The sequence below is a fragment of the Cibotium barometz genome, chromosome 18 (genome assembly GCF_041138505.1).
Source record: "Cibotium barometz isolate CiBa-2024 chromosome 18, ASM4113850v1, whole genome shotgun sequence".
Classification (NCBI taxonomy): Eukaryota; Viridiplantae; Streptophyta; class Polypodiopsida; order Cyatheales; family Cibotiaceae; genus Cibotium; species Cibotium barometz.
Window position 1 is genome coordinate 3,108,705 of NC_141063.1, and position 21,773 is coordinate 3,130,477.

The 21,773-nt window shown below is 43.4% G+C and overlaps 2 protein-coding genes across 3 annotated transcripts in view; one reads left to right on the forward strand and one right to left on the reverse strand.

The window, feature by feature from the left end:
- Nucleotides 1-812: 812 nt before the first annotated feature.
- LOC147628831 (putative NAD(P)H dehydrogenase (quinone) FQR1-like 1) overlaps nt 813-21,773 on the reverse strand; it is a 28,133-nt gene continuing 7,172 nt past the window's right edge. The window contains exons 3-4 of one of the 2 annotated variants that reach the window (XM_086811991.1): nt 1,305-1,567; nt 813-1,154 (exon numbers count right to left, since the gene is read on the reverse strand). In XM_086811991.1, coding sequence (XP_086668117.1) covers nt 923-1,154; nt 1,305-1,567 — 495 coding nt within the window. In that variant the 3' untranslated portion in view covers nt 813-922. Of the gene's footprint in view, nt 1,213-1,304; nt 1,568-21,773 lie in introns of both variants that reach the window. The other variant, XM_086811992.1, reaches the window with a different exon arrangement.
- Nucleotides 18,573-20,563, forward strand: LOC147628832 (uncharacterized). The gene is made up of 4 exons (XM_086812400.1): nt 18,573-19,078; nt 19,184-19,345; nt 19,451-19,674; nt 20,392-20,563. The coding sequence occupies exons 1-4, from the start codon at nt 18,683-18,685 to the stop codon at nt 20,561-20,563; spliced, it is 954 nt and encodes a 317-aa protein (XP_086668526.1). The 5' UTR covers nt 18,573-18,682.

Here is a 21,773-nt window from a genome sequence, read left to right on the forward strand (position 1 = left end):
TGAAGCCATTACAAGTGTATGAAGAATGTTTAGAATTATGGTATCACTTGGGTTATAATGCTTTGTTCTCCAACAAAAAGCACATTAAACAAGTTTTGAAGAGAGCAATATGTTTTTCATTTCGTTGTGAGACTTTTAGTGCAATTCAAACAAATTCAACTATATGCATCTCTCTCTCTCTCTCTCTCTCTCTCTCTCTCTCTCTAGCTTTAACTTTGAAGTGAGTCTCTGACATGTTGGAGGATTTACTGCATAATTCCTAGCAAGCAAATTCAATTGCGCCCCCCCCCCCCCTCCCCCCCCTCGCAGGTGAAAGACATAACCCACAGAAAATCCCTTGAAAGGGGGATTTCAAGGGAGGAGGGAAAAACCCACTGATGATTCATTTTCAAAACATGTACATTTCAAACAAATTATTTGATATGTTTTAATTAAATGCCACTAACACTAACATGGCAGTTAATTAACACGACCTTAGAAGTTGAGTTTCCCAGACTCCTCCCTCTCCTCCTCCTCCTACTCGATGAGTGAGCCCTTTGAGGCTTTTTATAGAGAATTGTGTACCTTAAATAGAAAGGATATAGTTGAATGAATGCATGCAAATAGAAAGCATATGGGTGGAATGTATGCAAATAGAAACAATATGAGGGGTCATCATTCTATCGCCTTAAATAGAGAGGATATGGGGAGTATCATTTCATTGACTTTTTCAAACATTACTCATTACATACTAAAATGAAACCTTTAAAAAACACTCTTATTCTTATTCTTGAAAATCTCACACAGAATATAGCCCCCCCAAAAAAAAAACATTTTGGTGCCCAAAAAGAACTAACCAAAATTAATTCAACAATAATGATGATGATGACGTCTCAACAACAACTGCACGTCAGGGATTCACAATCATACCATACCATATGAGTTAGACTCCATTTTTTAACTTCTTGGAAATGCCAGCGAAGTATTTTCCTTGATGAAAAGCTTGTTCTAACTCCAACTTGGTTGGCTGTCGGCTACCATCACCTGCATAAGTCCCAGCACCGTAAGGGGATCCACCCTTCACTTGTCCCATTTCAAACATGCCCCCACCAAAAGTGTAGCCTATGGGCACAAATATCATTCCATGGTGTGCAAGTTGGGTAATGGCTGTCAACCTGTAGGAAGCGTAAAACCAGTTAAAATACCGGTATATGATTGGGCAGAGTCTCAGTGCTGCAATGAGGAGTAATCGTCTGTGTTACCATTCAAGGCGGCACACAACCAAAATAGACAAGAAAAAGACCTCAAAATTTTTTATTACTTACGCTGTCGTTTCTTGGCCACCACCCTGTGACCCTGTGCTGTAAAAGATGCCAGCAGGCTTGCCTGCCAACAGTTGGGAGCGCCAAAGGCCGCCTGTTGCGTCAAGGAATGCCTTGAATTGAGCTGCCATCATCCCGAACCGCGTAGGAAATCCAAAAATTAGTCCATCAGCCCCTGCCAATTGAGCTGGCTCAATGATTGGTACCTCTGACTTTGCTGGTGCACTCATCTTCTGCAGTACGTCCTCAGGCAGTGTTTCAGGAACCTATTCACACAAACAAATTAAACATAACTTGTTTATGCCTTCGGTAAGAAAAGGATCCTTATCACACTTTCTTGCTTAAAGTACGGTCACAGTTTAGAGCTCAACATTTTGGCCAAAAGGACTACTCCAGCGTTACTTAAACTTTGCAGCGCTTGCATACACCAAGAGAACAAGCTTGCCAAAATCGGCAACACAATTTCTCACATGAAAATTTGGGTGTGTTATTGAATGCCTATGCATGAGAATTGCTTTTCATCTTCATATGCAGAATATGGTCTCCTTCCATGGTCTCTTTTTGGCATACCAAATGTGACATGCTTCAATGATGTTGATCATCACCTCCCACTGACAGTCCAGTAAAACGGGGAAGTTGGAGCTGGAGATGTGGGTACCTGCTTGGGCTCTGTTTTTCAGTATCCTCACTCGTCATCCTGAGAGTGATCGTTGGTGACAAAACCAAAAGAACCCCAGGTGATAGCAATTATACCCTATATTCAAACTTCAAAGGCACAATAACCACCTCCAAATTTGTTACAAGGCAGGTCCATGAACTCTGACAAATTTTCCTGTTTGAAGTAGAACATAAAAACTAGATAGTGAATCCTTTGTTTAGGACTCACTTCATTAGCCCCATGCTTGACATCTTGGAGAGTGGTATACCATCTATTGGGGGCTGATGCTCCTCCCATGTTTCATGTTCCTAGTATTCCATCATACTCCAGTGACAGTTTTGATTTGTTCTATTTTATTTTCCGTTCCATAATGAGATATACCATGGACATTATTGTATCACTTTGGTCTCATAGGCCCATTGGGTCTTTAATAGACGCTTAATATTTCTTTCTTTCTCTCTCTCCACTGATGATCAGTTTTGAGCAAATTTCCCAGCCCCTCATCCAGTTTTCCAACAAGGTCACTCACATGGCCTTATAGTTAAGGGCTTATACTGTATGGGCTTGATTCAAATATCCCTTGGGCTGTACATATTTCGGTCTCGCTTGCACAGAACACAGAAATGAAGTACAATAACGGGAAACGCAAGGTCACCCAATCCCACCCTCCCAAAGCCCAAAATATTGGGAATAAGGTGAAGACCTCAAATTCAACCCCAAGGCAATCTGCCAAAGAGGGTATCACTGGTCGTCACTTAAACCTAGCAAAAAGGGCACACTATCAACGCGAAAACCATTGTCTCTGGTGCCACACCGTAGGGCTCTTCCTGCTCGAGCTCGGCAGACACATGGCCCCCAGCCCCCCCAAATGTGTTGGAAGAGAGGGCAATGGAAGCAATAGAAACCTTCAAGTTCTGCAGGAGCAATCACATACAGTCGTACAACAACATGAGAGAAGATGGATGTTGAAGCTCTCACGTAATGCCTTGTGAGAGAATCGCATAACAATAAAAGTAAAAGTGCCCCGCTACATCTAAGGACCAAGGTCTCCAAGTAAAAGATGCCATGTGTCACCAGAAAGTATACATGTGACACTAAGGTACAAAAAAACCCAAAACAAACTAAGGGCCTACTACCTAGCACTAATAAATTCCTAGCTCCTACATACATATACCTAGATGAAACCAAGAACATTCCCAAATTCACCTTATAAGAAAGTGCAATTTATAACCTCATGGTAGTCATCCACAAGACAATAAAGCATCAACTCCATCATGCATAATATGGACTAGATACTACGACATCCCCACTAACGTCTTCAATGCCCAATAGTGGGTGTAGAACTTGGTATCAACATATGTTCCCACACACACACCCCACACACGCGCACACACACACATAAGAGCATACATTCATACAAAGGTCTGTGTTCTATTAGAGCTCCGGAGCTGCAGGGCAGACTCACAACCATAATGAAGCCTAGCACTAAGGATCATAACAAATAGAAAGAATTATTACAACAAAAAGGTAGTTGATAGGGCATATGCACTACTAAAGATAAAAAGAATTAACACAATATCAACTAACAGCAACTTGGATGAAAACTTAACAGTGTGAAATTTGCATGTCTGCTAATACAACATAAAGATATACCTAGATGAATCCAGGAACATGTCCATATTCACCTTATCAGAAAGTGCAATTTATACCTCATGCTAGTCATCCACAAGACAATAAACCATCAACTCCATCATGCATTGTATGGACTAGATACTACGACATCCCCACTAACGTCATCAATGCCCAATAGTGGGTGTAGAACTTGGTATGAATATATACTCCCACACACACACTCCCCACGCACGCACGCACACACACACATAAGAGCATACATTCATACAAAGGTCTCTGTACTGAGTTTTTGTCAAAGCTCCGGAGATGCAGAGCAAGCACACTCAGCCATAATGAAGCCTAGCACTAAAGATCATAACAAATAGAAAGAATTATTACAACAAAAAGGTAGTTGATAGAGCATATGCACCACTAAAGATAGAAAGAATTAACACAATATCAACTGGCCACAACTTACACAAAAACTTCACAATGTGAAATTTGCATGTCCGTTAATACAGCATAAAGATATACCTAGATGAATCCAAGAACATGCCCAAATTCACCTTATAAGAAAGTGAAATTTATAATCTCATGGTAGTCTTCCACAAGAAAACAAACCATCAACTCCATCATGCGTAGTATGGACTAGATACTACGACATCCCTACATACTACAAAATGTATATATCTCCTACAAATCCTCCTTGTAGTGGAAATGTGTATGTGCAGAGTAGATCAATCCCCAAATGGGAATCAAGCCCAAAGCTTTTTGGAAAGCTTCGAACTTCTCTCGAGAAAGCGCCTTGGTGAAGAGATTTGCCACGTTGTCCTATGATGGACAATAGATAAGGCTAATGTCACCTACATGAATCCTCTCCCACACAGTGATAATGCACCTCTGTGCTTTTTCTATGCATGAAAAACTAGATTTCTTGCAATAGCCATAGCACTCTAACTATCTGTAAGAAGGAAAGTAGCACCCTATTGATGGCATGCATACAGGTCATCAAATAACCTCCTCAACCGTATGCACTCAACCGTGGTTGTGAAGACTTCTCTGTCTAAATATCTATAAGAAGGGAAGTAGCACCCTACTGATGGCATGCATACAGGTCATCAAATAACCTCCTCAACCGTATGCACTCAACCGTGGTTGTGAAGACTGCTCTGTCTACTCAACTTCACATGAAGAAGTCGTCCCTGTAGGTTGCTTTTTGCTAAGCCATGATATGGAAGAATTTCCCAACAAAAAGCAAAAGCCACTGTCGTAAATCATAGTCGCTAGCCCAATTTGAATCACTGTAAGTGCATAGCTGAAAGTGACCCCCCGTGGCATAGAACAATCCATAAGTTTGTGTGCCTTGGAGGTATCGAAAGATACGCTTCACAGCTTGCCAATGTTTTGTCCTTGGGTTGTGCAAAAATTTACTTTACGTGGAAACTCCATAAGAAATGTGTGGCCATGTCGTACACAAGATGAGGCATCCCACAGCCTAGCTATTCAAGGTAGCATCAAAAGGGCATCAAAAGGCTCACATGCATCAAAGCTACTGAGCCTTATACTTGTCTCAACCGGTGTGGCAATAGGCTTGCAATCCTTCATGCAAAACCTTTTCAAAAGCCCATGAACATATTTTGATTGAAACATAACTATGCCACCATCTTGCTTCATAAACTGTATGCCCAGATATAAATGTAAATGGCCAAGATCTGACATCTCAAATGTCTTTTGTAATTCAGGTTTAAAAGCTGTAATTTTCAGCTCATTGTTCCCTGTCAAACTCGTGTCATCCGCATCAAGGATGACTATCAAAATATATAAACCATCTCTCTGCACATATAGAGTGCTCTCAGTAGGACTATTTTGGAATCCCTAGCTGGCCAAGTGTGCATGAATCTTCTCATACCAAGCTCGAGGAGCTTGTTTGAGACCATAGAGTGCCTTCTTCAAAAGACATACTTTGCTTTCATGCCCTGCAATCACAAAGCCAAGAGGTTGTTGTACATACACCTCTTCCATAAGATCCCCATTTAGAAATGCAATCTTTATGTCCAACTAATACATACTCCACCCACGGTGAGTCGCCAATGCAATGATTGTCCTAATGGTAGTCATCTTTGAAGTTGGGGCAAAGGTTTCATTATAGTCTATCCCTTTCTCTTGGGAATAGCCTTGTGCAACCAACCTTGCTTGATACCTATCAATGGATCCATCTGGTTTGTGTTTAACTTTGTACACCCAATTCGTGCGAATCACATTCTTGCCAAGAGGCAAGTCAACTAGGTTCCCTGTGTGGTTTCCTTGTACGGAACTATACTCATTACGCATGGCTGACTCGTATTGCTCACAAGCATGAGCCTTCTCATATGAGAACGGTTCCTTTGAATTGAACATGCTACCCATGCAAGCATAATCCACCTCATGGCTGCTAGACTCACCCCTTCTTGCTGCCCTAGTCTTGCTCTCAAATGGAGCACCAAGCTTGCTCTCTTCAAGGGTACAGATCAGCCATCTAGGGATTGTTCTAGCCTCTTCTATGGCTGTCTATTCATCCTTTACAGCTTCATCAACACATGTTTGACCATAGGGCTCATTTGCAGGTTGATTTCCAATCTCATCCCAAGGTGTTTGCTGTCCCAAACCCTGCCGTTCAGAAATTTCAGAATGTGGGAATGTCACTTGCTGACGAAACAAGTCATCTGGGTCATCAAGAACTTGCTTATGTGTAGGGGCAGGTGGCTGAACAAAATTTCCAGTAAATATGACATCCCTGCTGGTAATAATTTTGTGAGTAGAGAGGTCATAAAGTCTATAACCTTTACTCTCATGATTGTAATCCACAAAAATACATTTCATAGCTTTATCATCCAGCTTGGTCCTTTTCCCTTGGGATACCTGAGTGTATGCCAAGCTACCAAACACACGAAAGTAATCAACTTTGGGCTTGCGCTCATGCCAAGCCTCAAACGGTGTGATGGTCTTCAAGACCTTAGTGGGGCATCTGTTAATTACATGAGTTGCGCATAGAATGGCTTCAATTTGTGTGGCAAGTCTTTACCCTTTATCATGCATCTTCCCATTTCCATCAAAGATCTATCTTCCTCTCTGCTACACCATTTTGTTGTGGTGCATATGGCATCGTGCATTGATGCGTAATTCCTTTCCCCTACAAATATGCCTTGAAAGCATTTGACATGTATTCAACTCTTGTATCTGCACGACAAGTGTGAATTTAACACCCCACAACATTTCCAACCATTGCCTGGCAGTGTTGAAAATGTGCGAGCACCTCAGGCTTTCCTTTCATCAGATAAACCCATGTGAATCTTGAGTAGCCATCTATGAATGTCAAAATATACGTGTCCTCCCATGGATGGTGTCCTCATTGGACCACAAACATCGCTATGAATGAGCTGTAATTTACATTCAGCTCTTACAACACCATCTCCAGGGAAGGGCTTTCGACGCATTTTGCCCAGAATGCACCCCTCACATACATGATCTGCTAGTCTCCTGCTGGTATCTCAACATGAGGCATACATTCTACCATGTTATGCTTCTGTAGTAGAAGCATCAAACTCCCAAAGTTTACCTCCCAAAACATGAATGCCACAATTCAATTGCCTACAAAGAGGGAGTATCATTTGCAACTGAATATACATTGTGTGCCTGCAATTCATAGGTGTCCAACCTAAAAGACCATTGCATAATGTGCCAGTGGAGACAATCTGATACCCATTAGAAGGGTCTTTGATGAGACACTTCTCACCTTTGAACTCCACATGCAAGCCCTACCTAGCAAAAGAAGACACTGACACCAAGTTCTTCTTTATGACTGGCACATATAGCACATCCTTCATTTGACTTTGCTTGCATTACCAAGCACCAAAGGCACCTTGCCTATGCCTTTCACGCGGTATGAAGAGTAGTCTGCACATGAGACACTCCTCCCAACATCGACATCCTACAAAGAGTTGAATACTGTTAGAAGTTATCTCCTGTCCAGTTTTATACACCAGGGCCTTTGTTGTGGGTGTGCCCGCCCTTATGAGGTGTTTTCCCATTTTTCCCCACTCTCCGCATTTTTTCCCTATTTTTCCCATTTTTTTCTGAGGCTCGGGAGGGCTGCCAAAGGGTGCCAAGAGCAGTACAGTGCTGGCCGACTGGGTGTTTATCAGTCGTGGGCACTCTTGCTGCTGGCCGACTGTTTTTGATCAGTCGTGGGCACCAGTTTGCTGGCCGACTGCATTTATGCAGTCGTGGGACCTCTTCTTCAGTCGTGGGCACTTTAGTGCTGGCCGACTGCCCTTCCAGGGAGGTATATATAGGTCCTCAGCCCCCATACCTCATTTGTATCATTTCTCGGGATCTTCTTGTGTATATAGAGCAGAGTTACACGCCTACATCTCTCTCTCTCTTGTGATGTTTTTTCTGCCTGCGTTTTTGCTCTTGTGTTCCCAGATTTGGTCATCATCTCCGCTGCATATTCTGACAAATACATCATGGCTAGACGTGATATGTCTAGTAGCTCCATTGTCAATGTACCAAATTGGTTGGCTCTTATCACATGCACTAAGAGACATCTCATCATTGACCTCTTCCAAGGTCAAGACCAATCATTTTCCACAAGGTTGGTTGAATTCTCCTTTTTATCACTAGAAGAATCCACCACATTGCCCGAATCCTTGCCTGCATCCTTCTTCTTGTACTTTTCATGAGCAATCCACTCAATTTCTCCTTATGGCAGAAATGGCATTTATCCTTTTTCTTCTTGCTCTTGGATGCATCACCTTTGGAAGTATTATCACCCTTGACAGTGTGCCCAGAGTCCACTTTAGCTTTGTCTTTATCTCTCGCAATAAATGCATGTTCTCCACCACAAGAACTAGATAGATTTGTTCTCGTTTGCTCTTCTTGTAGGAGAAGTTTATAAAAAAGAATTGGCTTTGCACCACCACTCATCATGAGATTGAGAGAGACTCAAAAACGGAGGTAATGAATTGAGTGGGCTTTGAACCAGCTGCTTGTCAGGTATGTATAACAGCTTTTCCCAACAAGTCTTTGACCTTTGTGAGTTCTCTATCATAGAGTCCCCCTCATGCATCTCTAAAATATGCACTTAACTCTTGAGATAGACAACTCTAGCCTCATTCGGAGTTTGTTACATACGGTCTAGTGTATCCCAGGCATTCTTAGTTGTCGTACATGACCATATATGTGGAATGATTGACCTTTTTACTGACAAGGCAATCAATGACATTGCTTTGTGCATCATGAGAGTTCCATCTCCTTTGTTCCTACGTAGGAGGAGGAGGATCTGTAATCTGTACATCAATACCTACAACCCTTTGTGGAGCATTTCGAGGAGGTGTAGTTGACTGAAGTGTTGGTGGTGTGTGTCTACACCCGACACTACCAACACATTCCAAATCATAGAACTCCGTAATGAGTAGTTGGTTCCATTCCAAATCATAGAACTCCGTAATGAGTAGTTGGTTCCATCCAACTTGTCCTCCTGGGGACGCACCCCAAATACATCTTGTGCTTGTGCCATCACTTCCCCAACAAATTACAATGCAAAAGGCCAACTACAATACTGCAAACTCAAATGCTAAAGCAAGAACCCCAACACTGAATTGTTGGAGCCTGGAGATGGCAATTCTCATAGCTACTCTCAGATTATCACATGACTAGAAGTTGTGGTGGATTATCCCATATGCAAGAGCATGGGAAGTCGAAGAGCCATATATAGGGTGTGGTGGCACCTTGTCATAGATCTCTCCTCCGGCTGGGTTTTTGAGGGGGAGCAACGGCTAGGAGATGGGAGCCCAACCACGTTGCTCAATGCCCTAGGGTGGTGTGTGTGGTGCTGCTGTGTGACTTTGACATGGTATCAGAGCTCGGCCTGTGTGGTCCTGGGTGGTCCGAACCTCTGTTTGATCGAGGTGCTCTGATTGAGGGAGGGTGTTCAAGGTGGCAATTCTCGTACCTACTCTCGGGTTATCGTATGACTAGAAGTTGTGGTGGATTATCCCATATGCAAGAGCATGGGAAGTCGAAGAGCCATATATAGGGTGTGGTGGCACCTTATCATAGGTATCTCCTCCTGCCGGGTTTTTTTTTTTTTGGGGGGGGGGGGGACAACGGTTAGGAGATGGGAGCCCAGCCACCAACATTGCTCAGTGCCCTATGGTGGTGTGCGTGCTGCTGCTGCATGACTTTGACATGAACTGTGTTCCTACAAGTGAAATAACTTGTAGCACCAAGATAGAGCTCAAATGCATTGTATCAAGAATACCTGATGGCTTGATGGTCCGAACCTCTGTTTGATCGAGGTGCTCTGATTGAGGGAGGGTGTTCGAGGTGGCAATTCTCGTACCTACTCTCAAGTTATCGTATGACTAGAAGTTGTGGTGGATTATCCCATATGCAAGAGCATGGGAAGTCGAAGAGCCATATATAGGGTGTGGTGGCACCTTATCATAGGTATCTCCTCCTGCCGGGGTTTTTTTTTTTTTTTTTTTGGGGGGGGGGGGGGGGGGGGGGGGGGGACAACGGTTAGGAGATGGGAGCCCAGCCACCAACATTGCTCAGTGCCTTATGGTGGTGTGCGTGCTGCTGCTGCATGACTTTGACATGAACTGTGTTCCTACAAGTGAAATAACTTGTAGCACCAAGATAGAGCTCAAATGCATTGTATCAAGAATACCTGATGGCTTGATGAAATGCCACCGAAGATTCACTCGCCATGAGCCACGTGTGCAGAGCCACGTGTGCAGTTTTCAATTTGCTTGTGCAACACTGTGTGCCACCACTGCACCACTCAACTCAGCCCGTGCAAAGCCAAGTTCTGCCACCACCCGCACATGCAGCACCGCCTACCGCCGGTTGCCGCCCCGCCTGTTGTCACCTCTGCCGAAGTAGCCCAAGCAATGCGTTGCTGCCCGCCTGTTGCATCTTTGCTAGCGCTGCCACCTGCTGTGACAGCACCACTTGCGCCTATGCCTTTTTGTTTTTGTTTTTGTAGCCACGTGTCACCTGTGCAGCCACTTCATTGGCCACCTTTGCAACCACACTACTAGTCGCCACCCACCTGTGCAACATCGCTCGTGTGTCACGCCAATTCTTAGCCAGCCACTCGCTTCGCTTGTGTGCTACCTGCTGCAAGTCGCGATTTAGCGCCTACTTTGTAGAGTTTTGTGTCGGTTCAACAGCCACACGCTACAGAGTGTCGACTTGCTGCAAACAACACTACAGTCAGAAGGTCGACTAGGTGCAAGAAAGCTTCACAATAGGCAGAGTCGCCAACCTGCTCTGAAACCATATGTTGGAAGAGAGAGCAAAGGAAGCAATAGAAACCTTCACGTTCTGCAGCAACAATCACATACAGTCACATAGCGACACGAGAGAAGATGGCGGTGGAAGCTCTCACATAACTCCTTGTGAGAGAATCTCATAACAATAAAAGTAAAATGTGCCAAGGCATCCAAGTGTGGGATGTAGGTGACATCCCCTCATGCTTAGGATTGGCAACTTCGACAATGCGGGTTCCTTCAGTTGGAATCTTGTGTCAGCCTCTTGAAGGTTTTGTCTACTGAATGTTGATGTTGGACTATCGTGCCCCTTCGAATTGTTTGGAGGTACTCTGGTCATGCTTTGCTATCGATCAAAGTGTGGCTTTTTGGCGGATTAGGTGGGTGATGGAACTGTTGGGGGCTAGTGGATGATGGAATGTTCTGTCGGTTGGTCTTTTTGGTCTTTCTTCTAGCTTTGCGTGACTTACATGGTACAACCTGTGCATGATCCAGAGAAAACTCATTAACATGGTTAGTCCCAACTATATCAACAATCACAGTGTTTGGACTAGTAGACTGTAAACTCATTCACATGGATTCATGGTTAGTCCCAACTATATCAACGATAATTGGAAGAATCACATTGTTAGTGGACTGTATACTAGGGATCATAGATTGCAAAGCTCTTTCAGGTTCTCCCAGGATGACGATGGAAGTTGACAAAGTCTCTATGATCCACACAAAATTATCATCCCACTCCACGTGTGGTTTGTATTGTCTAAACCATTTTACTCACAAAATCACGTCTGCAGCAATCAATGGTGTGACTAAGAAATCATGTGTACAATCCACACCTAAAGGAATACCAACTTGTAGACTCATTTTGTCGCTAAATCCAGGAGTGTTCTATCTTGTTTACTGGTTTCAAATCTAAGCTGGCTTGTTGGGCAAGCTGCTATGAAATTTTGTCCTTGGTATTGCTGCAATCAAGCAAGACTATGACAGGTGGTCGTGCTAAAGTGCCACGACACGTAAGGATCTGTGCTTCCATCGCTGGAGTCCCCTTGCTAAGCTTCTAGTTGAGGAAGAGTTCGCCGGCATTGTAACTTGTGTTGTCATGCAATTGAAAGCACTAATAATTGGCTCGGGTGGGGGACACATTATAGGGTTAGCCTTGGCAACAAGTCCTTGGGTTGAGAAATGGGTGGAAGGAGTTGGTTTCTTTGGGCATTGCCTGACGGGATGCCCTATGGTGTGGCCCAGGAGAATGGTTTTCACGTTGATATTGTGCCCTTTTTGCTAGGTTTAAGTGACGACCATTGATACCCTCTTTGACAGACTGCCTTGGGGTCGCACTTCACCTTATTCCCAATATTCTAGGCTTTGCGAGGTGGGATTGCGTGCCCTTGGGCTTCCCTTTATTGTACTTTATTTCTACGTTCTACGTAAGCGAGACCGCATGGTCAAATGAACTTGGCTGAAAATATAAACATCCCAAGGGATATATTGAATTAAGCCCATATAGAATAAGCCCCTTCTTGTCATCATCTAATTTCCATAAATATAAGGCCATGTGAGTGACATTTGGAAAATTGGATGAGCAACAGGGAATTTTGTCGCAATCGTCGATGAAGACAAAGAAAGAAAGAAAGATATATTAGGCGTCTACCAAAGACCCAATGGGCCCATGAGAGCAAAGTGATACAATAATGTCCATGGCACATCTCATCATGGAACAGAAAATAAAATAGAACAAATCAAAACTATCTCACTGGAGTGATACAAAATTGTCCATGGAAATCTCACGACGGAATATGGGGAGCATGAAACATGAGAGGAGCATCAACCCCCAATAGATGGTATACCACTCTCCAAAATATCAAGCATGGGGCTAATGAGTATGGCCAAGAGGTCTCCCTTAGCTACATCACGTGGAAAGGTAGCTCAATGGTGATGCAACATGTCCTGGATCTGGGGTTGATGAGGGGATCGAGGCCAACATCCTTCTTGTCATCATCCAATTTCCATAACTATAAGGCCATGTGAGGGACCTTATTGGAAAACTGGAAGAGGGGTTGGGAATTTTGTCGCAAGCCTCGAAATTGATCGTCAGTGGAGAGGACGAAAGAAAGAAAAAGAAAGATATATTAAGCGTTGCCTAAAACTAAGCTATAAAATAGCTGAAAAATATGGGAAAAATCCCTAATTACATCACATAAATATATGGATAAAAAGTGGCATAAAATGGAGTAAAATGGACTAGAGATGACATGTCCAACACCTCCTCTCAGCTCCAACATGAGGTCCGACTCCCATACGGGTAAGAGAATGACAATACTCCAATGTAACGATGCCGTTGGCGACCAGCTCACGAACAAAGTGAAAGTGGGCCTCAATATGTTTGGTCCTGCCATGAAAGGATGAAGTTTGAGCCAATGCCAAGGCACTCTGGCTGTTCGTAAGAATACAAATCGGAGAATCCGAGAGTGCATCAAGATTGCTCAACATCTAGAACAACCGTAACAGCTCACAACAGTTATCCAGATAAGCATGATACTCATTCTCGGTAGAAGATAATGAAACTATATTCTACTTCTTGGATCTCCAGGAAATAAGACCGGAACCAAGAGTGAAGCAATAACCAGAAGTGGATCGTTGAGTATCCTGATCACCTACCCATTCAGCATCAGAGTATCCAACAAGCTGAGTCCCTCCTCTAAAAGAGAAACCATAAGTCCAAGGCACCGAATAAGTGTATCGGAGAATCCTTAGAGCGGCCTGCCAATGACAATGTTGAGGAGTGAAAGAAAACTGACTGAGAACACTGACACTGTAAGAAATGTCAGGCTTGGTGTAAGTCAAATAAATAAGAGAACCAACAAGCCTCCGGTACTGTGTACTATCCTTGAAGAGGGGAGAAGGATCATCATGGGAGGGCTTGGAGTTAGGATCCATCGAACACTCAATGTCTCCAGGAACTACTGCAAATATCTGTACTCGCTAAGAAACACTCCATTCGAAGACTAATAGGCCTCCATCCCGAGAAAGTAGTGGAGAAGTCCTAAATCAGTCATCTCAAAGGTGAGAACTAAATCTGACCGGAGCTATATATATACCTAGATGAATCCAAGAACATGCCCAAATTCACCTTATAAGAAAGTGCAATTTATAACCTTATGGTACTCATCAACTAACCCTTACCGGAGCTATATATATACCTAGAGCTAAATCTGCCCGGACCTGTTCAATCTTGGCAAGATGTGAGCCAATGATCAATAAATCATCAACATATAAGACAATCAAACAAAGCAAAGCATCCTGAGAAAAGACATACAGATTGCCATCTGCAAAGCATCTATGGAATCCAAGGGAAAGAAAGAATGCATCAATCTTATCATACCACGCCTTCGGTGCCTATTTCAAACCATAAAGGGCTTTGTGCAATCTGTACACCTTACCCTCATGTTCGGGAACCTGAAAACCTTGAGATTGTTCAACATACACCTCCTCATGTAAGTCACCATTAAGAAAGGCAAACTTGACATCCCTTTGATAAACCAGCCAGTGCTCATGAGCAAAAAGAGCAAGAACTGTCCGGATGGTGGTGTATCTAGCTGTAGGAGCAAAAGTTTCCTCAAAATCCACACCCTCAATCTGAGAGTACCCCTTCGCAACCAATCTCGTTATGTGTTTGTCCAGAGATCCATCAGCATGAAACTGGGTCTTAAAGACCCACTTGACCCCAATGACCTGTCGATGCAAGGCGACATTACAAGAGTGACGAAGCTAATGTAATCTCCGTGTCCATGTCAAAGATTGTACTAAAGAATAAACAAGCTAATGAAGATCTATATCAAAGAGATGAGAATCACGAATAGTGTTTTCCAGCCATCGTGGAATCTTGGGAACAATCCTCCGTTGCACAGGAGCAGGAGGAGGAGGAGGAGGAGGAGGAGGAGGAGGAGGAGAAGGAGAAGCCAGAGAAGGAGGAAGGGGGGTTGGAGAGACAGGGGTAAATAAGTTGATGGTGGAGAAGCTGGTGGTGGAGTTGGGGTGCCAAGAACAGTTGATGATGTAAACAGCAGTGCTCACAGCTTCTCCCCAAAAAGGAGGATGATTAGAAGAAGAAAGTATGGTACGGCCCATCTCCTGAACAGTCCTATTCTTGCATTCAACCATACCATTTTGCTAAAGAGTGTGAGGTGTGGAAAATTGACGGCTCATACCATTCTTTCTGTGAGCAGAAGTTGTGGAAGGCTTTTGAGATGAATTCTTCTCCACTGTCTGAGCGGACTTGTCGAACCTTTGGTATGATCACAGTCTCGACCAAAGTCACGGACTCTTGGAAGCGAGAGAAACCTTGAGATTTTTTTGCCAAGAGATAAACTCAAACTTTGTGTGAGTAATCATCAATATAAGCATAAAGTACCTGCCTGGCTCCTCCTTGGGTAGTAGTCCGCCTAGGACTGCATAGGTTCTAATGAATGAGCTCCATAATATGAGAAGCTCGATGAATAGCCTTGTGAGGGAAGGCATCTCAGTGTTGTTTGCCATGAAGACAAGCCACACAAGTGGAGGAGGATTTCAGTGGTGGAAGACCCTTAACCATCTGCTGAGAAGACAACAGCTACAGAGAAGTATAATTCAAATCTCCAAAGCAAGCATGCCACAAATCCGTATGCACATGAGCTACCAATGCATCATAGCTGTGAAGAATATGCAACAGATGAGATTGAGACTCGATCAAAGAGCCACCAAAGTCCTTCACCCAATAAAGACCACCTTCTTGGATACCTGTAGAAACAATCTACAAGGTGTTGGTGTTAATGACCTCAAGGACGGAACTGTCAAAGTAGACACCATATCCTTTCTCCGTAAGCCAAACAATTGAGAGGAGATTGCTAGAGAGCTGGGGAACATGAAGCACATCCCGAATGGTAGAAGGCTGGCTCGAGGAAGAGTTAAGTTGCACATTACCAACCAAAGAGGCCTCCAAGTTGGAAGCATCACCAATGCACACCGTCGAAGAGCTGGGACGAATGTCATGAAGAATGGTCCTGTCAGGAGTCATGTGAGTAGTACACCCACTATCAACCACCCAATTCGAAAGACGTGAGGTGGAAGGAACAGGAGAGTCAGATGATAGCTCCTCAATACCAATGAAAACAGTCTCCTTGATGGAAGAGGATTTTTGAGTTTGGTTGGTGAATAAAGAGGTTTGATTGGGAGGTTTTCTTAGCAGAACCACTGTCTCTCCTCTTCTAGGCACTCATGCACTGTGTGGACCGTGGTTGCTTTTGCATACAGCACACCAAGTTGCTTCTTTATGAACTCCGTAACAAAATCCATGATGTTTGCAATATTGGCAATCTTCAAGTTGGAGAGCTGATTCTCCAAGGCTACCTTCTGAGCAAAGTTCTCAAGGTGATACCTCCTCTGGATGGTATCCCACAATTCTTCTAGAGTATCCTCATCATTGTCATCAAATTGACGAGCAATAGTGGGTTTTATGCTGAAGAAGATAAAGGCATGAGTCCTTGCATCTTTGTCAACCCAAGCATCAATCTCAGTCGTCGAAGGAGAAGTAGCATCGAGAGAGGCATCACTACCAAAAACAATACCCCATAGCCAATGATACCGAAGGAGAGTCTTCATCTGTAGTGCCCAATCAAGATAATTGGTTTCATCTAAGATGGATTCCTTGGGAAGTTGAGGAATGGATGAAGAGATAACAGTTGGTGTAGAAGCCATGGAAAGTAGAAAGAGGTAGAAGGATGTAGAACCTAAGAAAGCTTGGCTAGAAGGGCCTCCTTTGAAGAGGGGGAGGGCTGGGAATGAAAAATGTAGAAAAGGGGACAACAGAAAAAAAACACAGGTTTTAGGGCTGGCCAAGATAAAGGAAAGAGGCTGAAAATAGCCTAGAATCACTGCCAAGAGAAGCACTGATGTGTGCTTGAAGGAGATCTCCAAAACACAACCACTGAGGGAGCAAAGGAGTGAAAATGCAGGCTGAAAACTATTCTTGCTGATCTGTGGAAGCACAAGATCTCTGATAAAAAAACCTCTTCCTCGAGATACTATTGATCAACTCCTTACTCGTATGGGAGTCGGACTCTCGTGCTGGAGCTGAGAGGAGGTGTTGGACATGTCATCTCTAGCCCATTTTACTCCATTTTATGCCACGTTTTATCTAGATATTTATCTGATGTAATTAGGGATTTTTCCCATATGTTTCGGCTATTTTATAGCTTAGTTTAGGCTTTTTTAGGCATTTTACCATTTGCCAAATTAGTAGCTTTTTTGGTACAACCAACTGGCTCTCCAGATATGTATATAAGCATGGACGTTGTTCATTAATAATCAATCAATACTTTTCAATTTCTCGCTCAAGTGTTGGATTTCTCTCGGCTGTCTACTTTCTCTTGAGTGATCTCTATTTGCTTCCGCTTCATATTCACATATTCTCTTGTGTGATCTTTTTCTTCTCTTGGCACTCATTCTAGGCTATTTTTCAGCCTCTTTCCTTCATCTTGGCCAACCCTAAAATCTATGTTTTTTTTTCTCTGCAGACCCCTTTTCTGCGTTTTTCATTTCCAACTCTCCCCCCCTTCAAAGGAGGCCCTTCTATCCAAGCTTTCTCAATGTCTACACCTTTCTACCTCTAGGGAGACTAGGCAGCCCCTGGGTCTCTATTTGCAGATTTTTCTTGCTACCAATTGAAGAGGAGGGTTCCATGTTTTGTTTCGGAGTTCATAATCATTCAAAAGCAGTTGATCTCTTTGGGGAGCAAAGCTACCAACCAGGACTTTGTCAATCGACTCCCCACCAAATTGCCCAAGACTCTCTGCTTTTTGGGATACTATATCACTTCTTCCTTCTACTCCTGATCTACATACCAGTGTTGGCAGGCTTCAAGATAGGGCCATCAAAAAGAAGACCAGCCAAGGTACCTCCAAGACCCTTCTTCAAGCTAAGGGCAAAAGCAAATGGCAGTCCAAGGTTTCCACGAGCAACAAAGGTGACTACAAACCTGCTAACAATCCCGCTCATAAGGAACTTATTTGTCATTATTGTGGTCTCAAAGGTCACATTCAACCTGATTGTCGCAAGAAGAAGAGAGACGGTGGTTCTGCGAAGAAAACCCCCAATCAAAACTCTTCATCCACCAACTAACTCAAAAATCCTCTTCCACGAAGGAGACTATCTTCATTGGTATTAAGGAGCTTCCATCTGACTCTCCAGTTCCTTCCACCACGTCTTACGGATTGAGTGGTGTACTACTCACATGACTCCTGACAGGACCATTCTTCATGACATTTGTCCCAACTCTTCAACGGTGTGCATTGGTGATGCTTCCAATTTGGAGGCCTCTTCGGTTGGTAATGTGCGGTTCAACTCTTCCCCCGGCCAACCTTCTACCATTCAGTATGTGTTACATGTTCCCAAGCTCTCCAACAATCTCCTCTCAGTTTTTCGGATTGCGGAGAAAGAATATGGTGTCTACTTTCACAATTCCATCCTTGAGCAAGGTTGATGCCGTACATACGTACGGATCCGTACATTACAGTACAACCGTACGGTACGGTACGGTACGGTACCGTACTATACGGATCCGTACGGAAGCATTTTAAAAAAATAAAAAATTGTGTGGCGTGTGGCGAGGCACGTATGGCGACCATGCGATTGTAGATAAGCGACCAAAATTTGGACATTTGTGTGTACTTGCAAAATCGTGTCCCCTGTGTGTACCTGCAAAACTCTGCAGAGCAAACTTCTTCGCTCTTCTTCGCTCTCTCTCACGCCCAGGCTTCATCATGCCGCGCAAGACTAACCCGAACTGGGCAATCCACACCAATGTCCTGAGGGTTGTTAACACCCCTTCTCAGCAAGGGTCAGGTACTCGACTATGGGCATGCAAGTATTGCGGAGAGCAGTACACTAGCACCATAACTCGCGTCATCAAGCACATGACAGGTATCGGGTGCACCAATCAATGTGGTCCATGTGATGTTGGAAGGATGTTCTCAGAGGAGGAGCAACTTCAGATCGATAGAGAGTTCACCACTTACATGAGTGGTATTGGTGCTTCATTTACGAGACCTGTGTCATTGAGGAAGGAAGCCATGAAATTCCCTTTGACATGGTGGCACTCTTATGGAAGGGTTGGTCTTCCAAACCTTTCACGAGTTGCTCTTCGTGTTCTATCTCAGGTAACTTGTAATTAATCTCTAAAGTATAGTCTTCGGAAATGAAGATTGATGTTTTAGCATTAAAAGATTTACAAATTTGCTCGCATTGCACTCATTTTTGCACAGGATTGCTCAGCTGGAGCATGTGAGCGGAACTGGAGCTCATACTCTCTTATACACACTAAGATTCGGAATCGCCTTAGTACTTCTCAATTAGAGAAGTTGGTGTATTGCAGAGCTAACATGAGGCTCGTGCAAAGCTACCATGCTTTGGGGTCACCGAAGCAAGTATAAATTGAAATTTGGACTCAAGAAGAACTTAGAAGTAGAAATTTTTTTCTAGTTCAATGAATATCCATTGTCCAATATGCAATTTGTGGCATGTTTAAACAGGTTGATCCAACACTACTCAAAATGGTAGATGAACCCAGCCCGGAGCTTGTGGATCGGCAGATTAGAGATGAGCAAGAGGAGATTTTGAGAGCTTTACATAGAGAGCTTGAGAGCGTGGATCATTGTGTGACCCGCTCACGTGCACGATCTCTCAGCATTCCTCTACGCCAGGCAGCTCCAGATCCAGGCTCTGCGAGAAGAGCATTCGCAGGGGAAAGCTTCCAGTTCGTCGCACCCAGCAGAGGCGTGCAAATGAGGCTGTCGAACTCATTCACACTCAGATTCCCGAGACACATGACGAGGATGCACTGGAGCTTGTTGCTGCTGAGCCAGAGTTCGATGAAGAGGGCAATGGTATCAATGATGGAGGCATGCTCTCTTCAGAAGACTCATCATCTTCATCTGATGATGAGATTTGAGACTCTTGCGTCTAGACTCTAGAGTCTAGACAACTATAGTGTTTCATTGTTTTGCTTTTTGCACTTGTGGACCAGGACATATGCTGTAGACATGATATTTGTACTCTCTTTTATCATCTATGACTTTCATGGTTCTTGCTTATATCACTATGACTGTTAACATGAGGTATTGTGTAATGGGCTTGGTAACTGATAATTGATTTAAACTTTAAGTAATGAGGTTCAGTCTTTATTTTAAGTATTTTGGTTGCTATGTCTACAAAATATTCAGGTTTCTAGGACTGTTTACAAATGGTATGTACTGTTTACGTACCTTAAAATTTGTTCCGTACAGAAGTACGTTCCGTACGTACTGATAGCGTGCCGTACACTACGTACCTTACCACCTTGTCCTTGAGTCATCAACACCAGCATCTTGCAGATTGTTGCCACACGTATCCAAGAAGGTGGTCTTTATCAGTTGAAGGACTTTGGTGGCTCTTTGACTGAGTCCCAATCTCATCTACTGCATCTTCTTCACAGGTATCATGTCTTGGTAGCTCATGTGGATACGGAGTTGTGGCATGCTCACTTCAGACTTCTGAATTATACTTCTCTGCAATTGTTGTCTTCTCGACAGATGGTTAAGGGTTTTCCACCACTGAAACCCTCCCACTCCACTTGTGTGGCTTGTCTTCATGGCAAGCAACACTGAGATGCCTTCTCTCACAAGTCACGAGGCTACTCATTGGGCTTCTTATATTTTGGAGCTCATTCATATGGACCTATGCGCCCCCATACGGACTTGTCACGTGCACAACCTTCGGGTTGCATGTTGACAAGCTGGCATCATCATCATCATCATCAATAGTATATCATCATAACCATCAACATAAGGATCCCAGTCGGCCGGTATTTAATGCTGATTTAAGCATTATTTGTCCAATTAGCATCTGGCCGACAGCATACTTCTGGCCGACCAGCAACAGGGATTCATATATAAACAGCACTGATTATTCAGCATAAAGTCATTCCATCATCGAGTTCATTCATCAGATCTTGAGGTCGCCGATTTGTAATCATTTGAATCATTAATATAGTTACATTGCATTCATCTAAATTCATCTCTACAGTTTTAAGGCATCTAGTATCTTCAAAATATGAGATATATTGTGTTTCCTACCCTGGACTAACTATTTGAGTTATATTGTGTTTCCCTACCCCGGACTAGCGATCTCAGATATATTGTGTTTCCCTACCCCGCACTAGCATTCTGAGATATATTGTGTTTCTCTATCTCGGACTAGCTATCAAAACATGACATATATTGTGTTTTCCTACCTCGGACTAGCGTTATGAAATATATTGTGTTTCACTACCCCGGACTAGCTAGTACGCCTAGTCATTCTAGTAAGTCACTCCCACCCAACCTTTATCGTGCATCAGGTCGGCTCCTGTCTTTAGCCATGCTACTTTTCACCTTCGCTTTCACTTTGGCTAGATTTATTCCATTCATTCAGTAGTTGCATCCCCTCATATAAATCCAGTATTAAAGATTTTACACGTCATCACAGGCTTTAGCCTATATTTGCATTAGTAACCCTTCATTTGCATTTGCATAGCATAATTAAGTTTCCATCATTTGTTATTATATTTCATTCAATCTATTTTATAAAATGAGCATTGATTCTTTATAGTCATGTTAGATCCACTCAGTCATGCATTGATCCTTTGCATTTGCAATGCAAACAATACCATCCTTGGTTGTCTAGAAGAAGTCTGGGATCCGTCATCAAAGCATTAGAGTTTTGTGCATCGCTTGACAGTAGGAAGTTCTCTTCAACATCGCCATCAGTTAGCTCATGTCCCAGCAAATAAGTGCATCTTGTGTATGGCAGCACAAAGGGGCTTCAACATTCGCCTCA